Here is a 14092-nt window from a genome sequence, read left to right as displayed (position 1 = left end):
GGGATTTTTAAACTTAAACATCAAAAGGACTTTCTGAATTGAACCAGACCAGAATAAAAGGGTGGGATGGGGCAGGAGGTGATCCCCAGCCTTGGAGGACCCCTCTCAAGCCTTCTAGATCCTGCTTTGCATTTGATTACAGCCTTCAAGGGGCTCCCTGGTGGCTCAGCAGTAAGGAATCCGCCTGCAGTGCAGGAGCCTCAGGAGGCGTGGGTTCCATCCCTGGTCGGGAAGATCCCCTGGAGGAGGGCATGGCAACCCACTCCAGTATCCTTGCCTGGAGAATCGCATGAACAGAGGAGCTTGGTGGGCTGCAGTCATGGGGTCGCCAAAATTTGCGGACACCACTGAAGCAAATTAGCATGCACAACCCCTCAAGCTTTTCACAGTCTAGTCTTGTCATCGTCCCCAAGGTAAGGAGTCGGCGCTGTGCCAAGGGCACCAGTCAGGTTCTTGATAATCTTTGAAATGGCTACATGAAGTCATTCCTGAGAGACTGAACCTTGTGTGCAGGCTGGCTCCTCTCCTGGGTGACAGGGAGGGGATGCAACGCCTGGAGCACATCTCTGTGCGGATAACCGGGGCGGCTGGGTGTGGAGTGCATGTCCTGTCTGCCCGCCTCGCCCTGGCCCCATCTCCCCAGGAGGCAGGCAGCTTACACTGATGTCAGCTTCCAAGGTCAGAAAACCCTCGGTTTGGTGGTTACCATAAAGCTCATGGACAGTACTCCACACTCCATAGATAGACAGTCCATTGCTCACAGTAACTGGGCGCTGTTTTCTGTCCTAGTTAAAATGTGCACAGTACTGGCCACAGAAAGAAGAGAGAGAAATGGTCTTTGAAGACACAAATTTGAAATTGACATTGATCTCGGAAGACATTAAGTCCTATTACACAGTACGACAGCTGGAATTGGAGAACCTCATGGTGAGTACGACCCACGCCTGAGTGCCCGGGGCGGGCCCGTTGGTGACATCTCCTTGAGGTGTTGTTTCAGTTGCGACTTACTTAGCACCAGTGGTTTTCTGAGCTCTGAGCAAGATGCGGTTTTCACACCATGGTGAGCAGCGCCTACCTGCTTACCTGCCAGGTGACCAGCAGTGTCTGGGGGGCGGACAAGTCTTAGTACCTCCCTTTCCACAGAACGAACTCTCAGTCCCAGCTAACACCAGTTCTTAGGGGAAAGGGTAGGTTTTTACCTCAGACCAACTACAGAAGGTCTAACATGATAGCCTGGGAGTTAACACGAGCAGAGCACGCGGGCCTCTCATCCACAGTCACTAGTCGGCAGTGACAGAAGAAAGGCCCAGTTTGTGGTCAGTGTAAAGTTTCTAGATGAAGTCCTGGGCTTCTGGTGGGGGTGGCGGGGAGTTTATAACACCAGGGGCCGGCTCTCATTAAATGATGGCCTTGGGCCACCTCTTGGGTCTGCTGGAAGCAGCCCCGCTGAGGACCCGTTCACTGGGAGGCTGCAGAGCTCGCCTGCGCGCCCACCGGTGACGGAGACCACGGAGGGGAGCTCCGGGGGGCTCCCTCAGACGCGGGCACCCCAGCCTTGTGCAGTCCCACGGCCCACCTCCTCAAACTGTCGGCCCTGAGCCAAGGGCACCGTGTCTCCCCGCGTGTCAGTCTGCCCGCAGCCCGGGCTTTTGGAAGGCTTCTCGCAGCGGTCTGTGTGTGGTGTGAGCAATGCAGGCCCAGAACACGCCGTGAGGGGCTCGCGGGCTCCAGCGGGGCCGAAGGAGCACGGACCCCCAGGGCTGCGGGCGGGCTGATGGGCAGGGTCTGCTCCGGCCTTGTCTTCATTCGCAGCTTAACTTTCGACTTCTGCTCTGTGGTCGCTGTGGCTCCTGGGGTGGGTTCATAGTGAGAGTGAGATGGAGAGCTCCGCACAGGTGCCTGGGCGTGGAGGAGAGGTGGAAACCCTGCGGCTCCGGGGAACTGTGCCGGGCCAGGCCCCGCCCTGCTGGGCACTGCAGCTGGGGGGTGGGGGTGGGGAGTGGCGGCAGGGGGAGGGTTGGGGGGCGCACACAGGCTCCCGCGCTGACCGATGGAGGGGCTGAGACGGGCAGTTTTCAGGAGTAATCTTGGCAGAGGGTTGGAATGTGCCTGGAGGATTGTGTGGTAGACTTTTTTCTTTTAATGCTTTTGAGCACTTGTGAGCTTGGCGTTACGAATGACTTCTGATAAACTCTTGAGAAAATTTCTTTCGCTCGTTGAAGAGAATGGAATTCAACCGGAGCAGAAGAGGCTCGCGCTGTCTGGGCGTCAGAGCAGAGAGGTTTGGGGGAGATCTGTTTGCTCTAACAGAATGTGGTTTTCAAAAAAAAATCTGTTCTGAGCCTTGTGGATCTGTTCGCGCGTACGTCTGGAATGAATTCCTTGAGAAAGAAGTGGGCAGGCATGAGGGAGGGAGTAAACAGATGACCCACACCTTTTCAAGAATTTAAGGAAGGAACTTGCTTTGGGCCTGTTTTCTTATTCCATTTTTTTAAAATCTGTTTTTAAGTGCTTTTCTTACCCACCCCCCCAAAAAAAAAGGAAGACACGTTTGTTTTTTAAACCATTAAAGTATGTAAGGAGGTCGTTTTCTAGGGAGGAAGGCGTGGAGCTGTCTGCGTGGTTCTCGAAGTTATCCTGATGTGATCAGCAGATTGGTTCCAGTTCTGCAGGAAGATACCAGCATGTGTCATGGCTGGTGCGGGGTGACCCGTGTGTGTTCTCTGCGGGTGTCAGGTCCTTGCTGTTTGTTGTGGGTCCTTTCCCACGTTTCTGTCACCCTCAGGTCAGGGAGGGTGGTTGTACCGGAGGCATGAGCTCTGGGAAGAGGGCAGGGCCGAGTCGCTCCCTCGTGGCACCTGGCACCCAGGAGGCACATGGTGGACATTTGCCAAATGAGGGGAGGGGCACTGTCGGCCACCAGGTCTCTGGCCCAGTGTTTCTCCATCAGCTGTTCGGCAGGCGACCTGGGTGCCGGCGTGGCCCTTGGCTCCACGCTGCTGGTGGGATTCCTGTCTCAGGCCTTACTTGCCCCGTGACTGGCTCCCATGACTGTGGGCTCTTAGCGTGAGGGCTCTCCTCAATGAGAACCACGGTTTGACCATCGCCCCCTGGCAGCCTGCTATCTGCCCTGGGAGTGGAGTCTCAGAGGAGCAGAGCTGGAATCAGCCCCAGAGGCCGTCCTCACAGTTCCCCTGGGAGCTGATGGGGCCACGAGGAGAAACACTCGAGGACAAGTGTCAGGGTCCACCTTCAAGGGTCCCTGCAGCAGGCTGTGAACGCGGGGTCTGGAGTCAGGCAACTCAGATTGAAACTCCTTCTCCCTACCTAGTAGGGGGGTGCCTGCCAAGCCTCAGGCTTCTAATCTGGAGCATGGGAGTAACTGGACTAGTGGGGTTGCATGCGAGAGCTCCGGGAGCCCAGGCACCCAGCGCGGGAGCACATAGACTCTCACTGTGGGGCCGGGCCAGCTGGTCTTATGACACCCCTTCCTCACTGACCGTCTGTTCAGAAGGTCACACGTGCAGCCTCCAGTCTTTGGGGACCCAGTCAGTAACCTTTTTCTGTAAAATGACAGTCCTCTGAGACGTCCCGATCGCCTCGTAAAGCCCCAAGTTCCCCAGAGCTGGTGCCCCACACCTGTGGTTACATTTCCACTCTTTGGTGTGAAACCCCGAGGCGCTGATGACAAGACTGCTGTGGGCGGTAGTGCAGCATCACTTTGACTTACAGAGAGAAGTCATTGTGACCTGGAAGACGGCAGAAGGGAGAGGGGCGTTGAGATGAGGGCTCCTGGAGGCAAAAGTGTTGCAGCTGGCAGGAGCAGCCTGGCACCTGCCTGGGTCTCGGATCTTGTCCGCTGAGTCTGTGGTCCCGAGGAGAGAATCTGGGAACAAAGACTCCTCGTGGAGGCAGGCGCGTCGAAAGGCGCTTCACGCTTACTTGAAGTCAGTGCTTCTCACTCAGGTGATTCTTTGAGAGTCGTCACGTGTGTATTTCTCTTTCAGTCTCGAGAAACCCGAGAGATCTTACATTTCCACTACACCACGTGGCCTGACTTCGGAGTCCCCGAATCGCCGGCCTCGTTTCTGAACTTTCTCTTCAAAGTCCGAGAGTCGGGCTCGCTCAGCCGTGAGCACGGCCCCATCGTGGTTCACTGCAGTGCTGGCATCGGCAGGTCAGGCACCTTCTGCCTGGCTGACACCTGCCTGTTGCTGGTAAGACGGCCCTCAAGACCACAGGAAGCAGAGAGAGCATGCAGTGACCTCCAGGCTGATCTGGCCGCGGCCCTCTGTCACTGTCTGCAATCAGCCAGCTTTGGTCTTGACTTTCTAGCAGCTTCCCTCCCATCAAGGGAGCTTTACCCTAAACAGCTTCATTTGGAGCAGTGCTTTTAATTTTGATGTGGAAGCCAGAGAATCCCCTTCCCTCACACTTTTCCCGCTCACGCTCCCCTAGGACGTGTACAGTTGTGTTGTACCTGACACCCAGACCTCACTCAGCTGTGTCTCCTCTCTGGCTTTCAGATGGACAAAAGGAAAGACCCTTCTTCTGTTGATATCAAGAAAGTTTTGTTAGAAATGCGGAAATTTCGGATGGGACTGATCCAGACAGCAGACCAGCTCCGCTTCTCCTACCTGGCTGTGATCGAGGGCGCCAAGTTCATCATGGGAGACTCTTCAGTGCAGGTCAGCATTCCTTTTGCTTTAATCCGGGTGTGCTGGTTTTAAACTTTTGTCTCTAAAGGAGGCTGTTCACTGTCAAAGTTGAAATAATGTCACATGTCAGGGGAAATAGCTAGAGTTCATGTTTAAGTCTGTTTAGCTAGAAAGTTGTGGAAATTGTCACCATGTTCCAGTTTCTTTGAAGTGCTCACACAGAGAGCATTAATAGGGAGAATAGACTTTATTTTCCAAAGATCTCATCTTCCAAGCACATGGCTGGAGACCCAAGAAGCTGAAAGGCCCCTCATGTAGCCCTCACCTCCCCTCACTTGAAAGGGAGCAGATTTCCTGACAAATTACCAACTGTGAAATCTTCCTCTTGCTGCTTTTTCAAGGAGCAATGGAAAGAGCTCTCCCATGAGGATCTGGAGCCCCCACCTGAGCATGTCCCCCCACCTCCCCGGCCCCCCAAGCGAGTCCTGGAGCCACACAACGGGAAGTGCAAGGAATTCTTCCCCAACCATCAGTGGGTAAAGGATGACACTGAGGAGGAGGATAAAGAAGACGGCCCCGTCCAGGAAGCAACCAGAGCCCCGTTAAATGCCCCCTGCAGCCTGGAGAGGTAAAGGAAGAGGGTCCTGGCTTACTGGAGGGGGCGGGGGCGGGCAGCCTCCTCTTGGCAACTGGTACTTCTGTGTCCTTGGGGAGACGGGCCCTGGACCAGCTCTGCGCCTCCGCCGCTGCTGGTTGGCGGAGCCTCTGGACTGAGTACAGGTTGGCAGGGAGAGGGACTGACTGTAGCGGGGTCTGGCGCCACCTGGTGGTGCCTCTCGGAACCGGGGCTCCGGCGCGACAGGTGGCCCAGTGTTGACGGCGACAGAAAACAGGAGCCGGGCTTCGGGCAGGTCCTGAAACTGATGTCTAGGCTTGACCACGTACCTTCAGCCCCCAGAACTTAACCTTTTCATGCAGCTTTGATTGTCGTTTTGCTTCCTTACAGTTTGAGAAAGATTATTGAGCACCTACTGATGCCTGTGAGAAATGAGATAATTAGACCAGGGCCCCTGCTCTGTGTTCTGGACCACCTTGTTGGGAAGGGAACAGTAGGTTGTGGTGGGGGCCCCATGGACGGGACTGATGGAGGTGCACTCTGAGGTGGTCAGCCTTAGAGAAGAGCCACCCAGCCTTGCCTGGGAGGTCAAGGAGGGCTGCCTGCAGGAGGTGGCGTTGTGCAGGAGCTCGAAGGATGGACAGGGGTCAGCCTGAGCCCGTGAAAGCAGTGCCCTCAGTGCCTGCTGTTTTAGAGGGCAGCTTAAGATTAGCGCCCACTCTGACCTCACGTTTGTCTGCACCTTGAGATTCAGCCTGCAGCAGTTCTCAGCGGGCGTGCGGAGTGCAGAGGTGTGTAGGCAGAGGTGTTCATGCTGGCATCACCTGTAATGGTGAAAAACTAGAGGTGGGTTGATTCTGTATCCAGGGAGTGTATCGGGAGGGCTTTCTCCCTGTGCTGAATGTTCTGCAGCTGTTGAAAGACGGGATCAGAGTGTATTCTTGTGGCTGGGCTTGGGAACATCATGCATGAGAGAGCAGGTTACGCATGGTGTGTGCCCCGCCAGGCCCTCCAGCTAAGCTCACCACCCAGATCTTCCCTGGTTACTTTGCCAAATGCTGGCTTCCAGACCTGAGTCCCCACCCATGAACCTCCTCCCAGGACTTTTCGTGCACCACTGGTTCTGGGGCTCTAGAGACACTTGTCCGGTGGAGCCTCCCAGAGCAGATCCTGAGTGCGGGAGGCTGTGCCCGGCTTCCCGGGCCTCCACTGACATTCGAGGGTGGACCGGTGTGCTCCACCCGAGGGCTCATCGTGGGCCACGGGTGAGAGAGGTGCCGGCACGCGGCTTGTGTCACGTCAGTGTCACATGTCCTGTTTCTGTATTCATGAAGACCGTGGGGAGAGGTGCCCTCCACATTCCGTGGGTGAAAGTGAGGAGCAGGGAAGCGTGGATCTGGGCGCTGAAAGCCAGAGGATGCCAGGAGACCATGGAGCGGGCCGAGACCCTGAGCGCTTGCACCGGGGGGAGCCCGCATGCACCCAGGCCTCGCCCCAGACCCCTGCCCTGGCCCTACAGTCGGGCCCTGGGAAGGAGGTGGTGACAGGCAGCCTTCCGGCCAGTATCCGCGTCTTCAGGCCGTTTCCAGGGGGCTCCCCTTCCCTACAGCTCTTCCCATGGTAATAGCGTCCTTGCCATTGTTTTCCTGGGTGAGTAACCCTTCTCTGCCCCCTCACTCCTCAGCGCGAGTCAAGACACTGAAGTCAGAAGGCGGGTCGTGGGCGCAGACCCTGCGCAGGGGGAGCCGTCGCTGCCCGCAGAGGAGCGAGACCAGCCGCTGAGCCACTGGAAGCCCTTCCTGGTCAACGTGTGCGTGGCCACGGTCCTCACGGCCGGCGCGTACCTCTGCTACAGGGTCTGTTTCCACTGACGGACATGCTGGCCGGGCCGCCTACAGAGAGCCTGGCCTTCGCCTGGCGGCGGCGCTCAGTGCAGGGGAGGCGCTGAGCCTGTCCTGGAAGAAGCAGGCCAGAGGGTTCAGAGTCTGGAACTGTGAAGGGCTAACGAGAGAGGACTGGGGATTGATGCACTGGGGTCTGGAGGCGCTGTGGTCCCAGGAGTAGAAGAGTCTAATCTCAGGGCCTTAACCTATTCAGGAGTAAGCAGAGGAAATGCCAAATACGTCTCTCTCTCTCTTTTTTCCTTTTTTTTGCTCATTTGTTTTTGAAAAAAAAAATAATAGAATTACAACACATTGTTGTTTTTAACCTTTATAAAAAGCAGCTTTTTGTTATTTCTGGGGTGGTGGGGAGAAAAGACCAGGCGCACTTAACGAAACTGTCTTGTGCCCTTAGTTGGCGTCACCAGATACAGTTTTTATTTGATTTCCCAGGGAAAGACTCCCACACGTGTACGAATGTAAATTCCTTTGGAGAAGAGGGTTGAGGGTCGGACCCTGTCTGGCTTGGGCGCAGCCCCTGCTGCGGACTTCCCCACTGGGAGAAGGAGAGCAGCGAAGGCCATCTCTAGAAATCAGAACCTGGCTTCTGCTTCTGCTCAGGGTGTCCCGCTGTGTCCCGCCGTCTGTTTCCCCATACAGCCCTCCCCTCTCGGCCGGCCTGCCCGCCCTGCCCGCCTCGCTCCAGCCCCACTCAGGGTCCCCTGGGGCCAGAGGTCACCACAGGGCGGCTGCCGGCCCTCCACCCAGGCCTCGAGACCCAGACGGAGCAGGTTCCGCTCGGCCCGGAATAGGAATGCTGTCTCAGCAGAAATCCCCCCGTTGGAACGTGTTGCTGTTCAAGTTAGGGAAAAGGCCAAGGAGGAGCCTCAAATCTCCGGTCACAGAAATCACCTCCCAAGGTGATTCGTTCTTTGTTGGTTTTTCACATTTTACTTCTTTTCTAAGCAACCGTCTTTGCATCCAGCGGTTTAGCAGCATGCAAACAGTTTTTTCTTTGGAGGTGATTTTTGGGAAGGCAGAGCTCCTGTGAAAAATCAAACTCTTCGTGGGAGGTGGGGGTGGCCAGGGTGTGCGTGCGTCTGCAGCTCTGCAGTGCCGGGCTCGTCTGGAAATACTTGGTTTCTTTTCAGTTCCTGTTCAGCAGCAACATACAGCCTGACCCAGTGCCAGCCTCGTCCGCCTGGCAGGCAGCCACCGTGAGTGAGGCAGCGGGCAGGGCCGCAGCTGCCCTTGAGCCGCGGGTCTGCACTGAAGCGGCCCTCCTGGGCACTTGGCCTCGGCTCCACTGTCCCCCCTTCCTCCCCCTCCCCTGCTTGGACGACCAGACCCACAGCCCGGTTCTGAGAGGGCACAGGAGGGTGCTGTGCCCGTGGCACGGGGCAGGGCAGCCTGGATGGGCAGCGGGATGAGCCTCACATGGGGGCCTTCGGTGGCTGGCACACAGTCCTTCCCTCCGCCCTCCTGGGAGACTGCCCGTAGTGAGCCTCTCTCCACTCCGTATTTATTTCTACATTGTTTCCCCGAGGGCATCCACAGTGCACTAGCGTCTTCTTAAACCAGTAACAGCTTCCAGTTTTTTGATGTCAGCCTTGCACCAAGGGCTTCATCCAGAATTACAGCAGTGAACCCTCAGGTCGGGCTGGGAACGGAGGACTTTGCCGTGAGCCTCTGCATAGACCAGTGCCCAGTAGGAGGATGGCTGGGAGCTGTCGTGTCGTGATGCTGCGGGGAGCTTGAGAGGAAGTCTGCGTGTGTTCATAGAGCAAGGGGATAATGATAATGGACACTTGGCTATTTAAGACACGGTGTGAGGTTCCTTTGTCCCGGTTCCTCACCTCCCCAGTTATCTGCTCAACCTTGATCTCAGCCACCACTCCCTCTGTGTGTATTAGGATGCATGTCCCATCTTCCTGTGTCCCCATCAGATATGACGTGCTTGGAATACTTAGCGCTCTGCTGACTAGCGTGCCCCGTGTACAAGTCCAGTTTCCCTTTGCACGGTCTGATCGTTACGTGGCTGTGGTTCCTAAGACTGTTGCTGAAATAGTCGCCATTCAGCAGTGGAATGACGTTTTCGAGTAACAGATAGTTGCGTAATTCCTGGCACGACAGTCTGGTGACTTTCAAGTGAGGCCCAGCCTGTCCTGCTCTAGCTGGGTCCACTGCAGCTCAGACATTCCAAGGGTATGGGAAGCATAGTCACACCTGCACTCTGGACATGGAGAGAAGCAGGGTCCTCCCTCCCACCCACCCACCCACACACGCACCTTTGGGATCAGCCTCCACTGCGCCCAAGTTCACACTCAGCTTGAGCGGACCGTGATTTGGAACCAAGGCAACTGTCGGAAACTGCCCTTCCTGAAACATCCTGGACGACGGGCCTTCAAGTCAGCCTGTGGCCCTCTAGGTCCGGGGGCCTTGCTGCACGAGGCGTCTGCCCCCACCTCGAACTCTGGGGACTGATGGTGCTCAGGACTCCGCCTGTGTGGGGGGAACCTATGACCTCCACATTCAGTGGCTTTTTTTACCAAGAAAAAAAAAGGCAGCTGTGGCTCATGAGCTGCTCTTTTGCCAGCATTTTCACATTTTTGCCTTTCACGTGTTGGAAGCTCTGCAAGAAGTTTCCATGGGGGAGCATCTGCGGTGTTGCCCGTAGGCCTTGGTGAGGTGCAGATGAGGCTGGGGGCCAGGCTGTAAGCGTGTGTGAGCTGGGCTTGTGCGTCTGTTCTGTTAAGTCCTGTATGTGTATGTAGTAGTTTGGGTGTGTATATACAGTAGCATTTCAAAGTGGATATACTGGTTTAACCTCCTGTCCTTGGAAAACAGATGGCTCTGCGTCCTGTCGCCCGTATGTTAGAGAAGTAGTGAGCTGCTGTGCTATATGCCTTAAGCCAACATTTACTCATCAGGTCATTATTTTTTACAATGGCCATAGAATAAACCATTTTTACAAAAATAAAACAAAAAAGCCAGGTGTTTTGGTATAATACCTTTCCAGGTGTGTGTATACGTGGATGCATGATGGGGGTGGGGGGGCGCGTCTCAGGGTCTTCTGTGACCTCACAGAACTGTCAAACTGTACAGTTTTCCAATTTGCCATATAAATGATGGTTTGCATTTTAGTTGCAACAATAAAAATCTTTTTTTCTAAAGAACATGGATTTGGGGTGCTTCCCATTTCTTCACTTAATGGGCCTAAACCAAGCTGGGCAACTCGTGTCTCTTTCCATGCCTGCTGCTGCGAAGCAGATGCTGTCCTTCAGGAGGGGCTGCAGCTTTTCCACGTCTGAGGATTACGACAGCCTGCTGGGGTTGTGGGTGTCTTTGGCCTGCGAGAACGTTCCCCGCCTGGTGCGTTTACTTGGAGCTTCGGGGCCTCTTCTTATTCTTATCCCTCAGTAGCAGTAACAGAACTCACCATTTCAGCGTATTAGGGCCCTTGGATAACTTGACGAGTTTATACAAGTTGTTTGAAGAGCTGCTCAACCTGACACGTGTGCCCTCGCTGGGGGACCGCCTCTCAGCCCCTTCCCGAGTCGCATTTGCCGTGGAACTGATGGAGCTGTAACAGTGAATGGGTTCATGTAGTCTGAAGTCAAACGGGACTCTCCCCTAAGGTGTTTTTTTTTCTTTTAACTTCTTCTTCTGGAGTAATTTCAGATTTGCAAAATGTTGAGGAAATAGTACAGAGAGTTCCCTTAGGTCCTTTAAGGTTTTACGGTTGTTTCAAAGCTGGCTGCTGAGTAAGCTGCGGGTGCTGTGGCCTCCCAGTGAGAGCGTGGAGCCTAGCAGGGCAGACAGCCTGTGGTCACGGGGCCCCCGAGCGCCCAGCAAGGACAGTGGGGACCGTCACCGTCGTCTCAGGTGCAAAAAAGGGCAGCTGAGCTTTCCTGAGAAGGTGGGATGCCAGTGTGAAAAACAAATTTGTAACCTTGAGCAGAAATTAGACAGGGCCCCGGGCCCAAGAAGGATGGCTTCCTGGTGTCCAAGGAGAGAGGACTCAGGGTGCCTGGGGAGACTCCAAGGGGCGCCCTGCCCCACCACCACCCTCCGCTGCCGCCGCGTGTATGGGAGCAGCCACTTCACAGAAAGTCACGTTGGAAAGGGCCCTGGGGAATGGGGTGGGGGGTGAGGGTGGCTTCTTCCTTCAGGATATTTGAGAAAACCACCACTGCCTTCCTCGTGTCTCAGGTAGAGTGAAACACCAATAAAAAGTTATTTTTATTGAAATTTCAGAAAACAACATATCGGCAAGGCAATAAATACTGAATTAAACCAAAGAGCACAAAATATATACATGAAATGCAAATGAGCATGTTTAAATTATAGAGCTTTCCAATTCCACTGTGGATTCCACATCCAGAACCCAGGGTGCCTCTGTATTAACCCAGAAACATCCCAGGATACTCTGGGGTTTTCTTAAGACTTAAATAGGAAACTAGTTTTCTTCCTTTAAATGTGATGTTCATTGAAATCTTTCTTCAGACCAGCGCGTGGCCTCTGCAGCAGTGTATTTAACAAGCCCTGAGTGGACTTGCTTCAGACCCCATTGTGATTGGTGCTTCATTGCTCTCGGTCGTCACACTTGTGCGACCCCATGGACGGCAGCCCGCCAGGCTCCTCTGTCCATGGAATTCTCCAGGCAAGAACACTGGAGTCGGGTTGCCATCTCCTCCTCCTGGGGATGTTCCCGACCCAGGGATCCAACCCCGAGTCTCCCGCAGTGCAGGCAGATTCATTACCAGTGAGCCATCGGGGAAGCCCCTCTGTTCTGACTGGTGAAGGTCAAGGCAAAGGACACTCAGACTTCTCCGCGGAGGCCACGTCCTTGTTTACTCGTGTCGTAGAACCACAGATCAAGGTCCGTGGTTGGCAGGCCGCCGCCCGGCTCCACGGGCATCTGGGCTGTGTGTCTGGCTGAAGTGAACAGTGGACACCCTGGCTGGGCCCTCCCGCATGCCCCGCGACCCACACCGCCTTCTTAGCAGGGTCAGCCAGCCCAGTCGCCGCCTCAGTCCCGGGCTTGAGGGAACCAGATGGCGCCGAGCTAGCTGCCCTGCTGACTCCCAGCCTCAGCCTCCCCATAGCAGGACCAGCCGGCACTGACCGGCTCTGCAACCTGCGGAAAGTCAGGCAGATGCTCAAAGCCAAAGGCGGACCGGAGTGCAGCCCTCAAAGTGCCATGCTTGCTCTGCCCCGGGACGGAAGTCCCACGTACGCCCCGGGGCTTCGTAACTGCCTGGACGGTCAGGAAGCAGCTCGGCCAGTTGATGCTTTTCGGGGGGCGCTCAGCCTGCCCCCCCGCCGCACCCTCCCAAAACCCTCCCCGTGTTGGGGCCAGGCTACAGCACAGACAAGGACACCGGATGTGAGCCCATCAACTGAGGCTTCTTAAAAGATTGTGATTTCAACATCTGCCTCCTGGCCAAAGGCCGCATCTCTCTGTTCTGAGCAGAGTCTGTCCATCTTCTCAAAAGCCAAGCGACCTTTCTCTCCTGAAATATCAAGGTTGTCTGTCAGGGGACTGTCCCCCCGCCTCGCTCTCATCTACTCTGGTGAGCCATGGTGGCCTCAGTGCTTCCAGACGCCCGGGCCTCCGGGGCCACTGGAGCCCGAGGGCCTGGCTCACGTGGACCCTATGACCCGCCCCTGTGTCCAGCATGGTCTGCCGAACCTTAGTCCCACCTTACATCTGGCCTTTGTCCCCACGGATCATAAACGGGGCAGGTTGAGACGTTAACAGAGCGCCTCTTGCCTCCTCAACCGTGAAGGAAACCTGCCCCCGCCAGGCGCGGTGAAGTGGGTCGCTGGCGGTGCCCGTGCTGTGTGCGGGTTTGCGTCTCTGGGGAGCTGACCGTGGCCTCCCCAGCACAACCTCTCCATGGACCCCGGCACCCCCCAGGCCCTGCCCGCAGTCGGGAGTACGGGACGCTGGACCTCACCAAATGACAGCGTGGTTTCCCGGGCGGCTGCACGCACGGCCTCCACATCAGACTGGCACAGGCTGGCGATCTGATCGATGCTTTCCACGCCCTGTTCGAGGTTGGGGGAAAGCAGACCCCTCAGGGGACATTTTAAGGAACAAGTGTCCGCTTTCATAAACCCCTGCACAACCAGCCCTAGCGTGGCTTCTGCGACCTCAGCCCCTTCCTTCTCTGAAGGCTTCCATGCTTCTCATGAGGCCTCGGGTTCACTGAAGTGCCCTTGGCAAACATCTTTTCCACCCTGACGCCTTCTGAAAGGCCCATGTTGGAATAAGACCTGCTTTCTTCTGAACCTTTCTACCTCCTCTGCCTCGCCCAACCCTACCCTCCAGGTCAGACCAGGAGAGGAGTGACCAGTGTCCTGGTCCAGGCACGGCTGCCCACCCGCTGACCTCCTGGCCACTCCCTGGTTATTTGATCATAACCAGATGGACCTCATAGAATTTCCTGTTGGTTCCTTCCAGAAATAATTTAGACTGTTCGGAGCATTTTTCATCTAGCAAAATGGCAATGAGTTTTTTAAAATAAGAGTTACAAATAGTAAAACCAGCACCCCCTCGTATCTGTATCTTTGCACAAATGAGTGTAAAGTGGTGTGTTGTCTCAAGAGTCTCAAAAGCATTTAGGGGCTTCCCTGGTGGTTCACTGGATAAGAATCCACCTGTCAATGCAGAGGACCTGGGTTCAATTCCTGGTCCAGGAGGATCCCACATGCTGCGGAGCAGCTCACCCCGTGGGCCACGGCCACTGAGCCAGCATGCTGCGACAGCCGAAGCCTGTGCGCCTAGAGCCTTTGCTCCACGAGAGGAGAAGCCCACGCTCTGCAACAAAGAGGAGCCCGCACTTGTCACAACTAGAGAAAGCCTGGGCACAGCCACAGAGACCCAGGGCAACCAAACATATGCTATTGTTTTTTATTTATATTTTGTGGCC

At 55.6% G+C, this 14092-nt stretch overlaps 2 protein-coding genes across 9 annotated transcripts in view; one reads left to right on the top strand and one right to left on the bottom strand.

The window, feature by feature from the left end:
- PTPN1 (protein tyrosine phosphatase non-receptor type 1) overlaps positions 1-10330 on the top strand; it is a 63631-nt gene extending 53301 nt beyond the window's left edge. For both annotated transcript variants that reach the window (XM_086331386.1, XM_086331385.1), the window contains exons 5-9: positions 790-927; positions 4008-4217; positions 4527-4688; positions 5060-5286; positions 6959-10330. In XM_086331386.1, coding sequence (XP_086187512.1) covers positions 790-927; positions 4008-4217; positions 4527-4688; positions 5060-5286; positions 6959-7145 — 924 coding nt within the window. In that variant the 3' untranslated portion in view covers positions 7146-10330. The remainder of the gene's footprint in view (positions 1-789; positions 928-4007; positions 4218-4526; positions 4689-5059; positions 5287-6958) is intronic.
- Positions 10331-11383: 1053 nt separating this feature from the next.
- Positions 11384-14092, bottom strand: part of RIPOR3 (RIPOR family member 3) — a 73050-nt gene continuing 70341 nt past the window's right edge. For all 7 annotated transcript variants that reach the window (XM_086331375.1, XM_086331378.1, XM_086331376.1 and 4 more), the window contains 2 exons: positions 13118-13208; positions 11384-12670 (listed from right to left, as the gene is read on the bottom strand). In XM_086331375.1, the coding sequence (XP_086187501.1) occupies positions 12567-12670; positions 13118-13208 (195 nt within the window). In that variant the 3' untranslated portion in view covers positions 11384-12566. The remainder of the gene's footprint in view (positions 12671-13117; positions 13209-14092) is intronic.

Source organism: Bos grunniens, chromosome 13, assembly GCF_055505025.1.
Source record: "Bos grunniens cultivar Pamir isolate PY7600 chromosome 13, Bosgru_T2T1.0, whole genome shotgun sequence".
NCBI lineage: Eukaryota > Metazoa > Chordata > Mammalia > Artiodactyla > Bovidae > Bos > Bos grunniens.
Note: the sequence above shows the minus strand (reverse complement) of the source record. Positions and strands in the feature narration are given on the sequence as shown.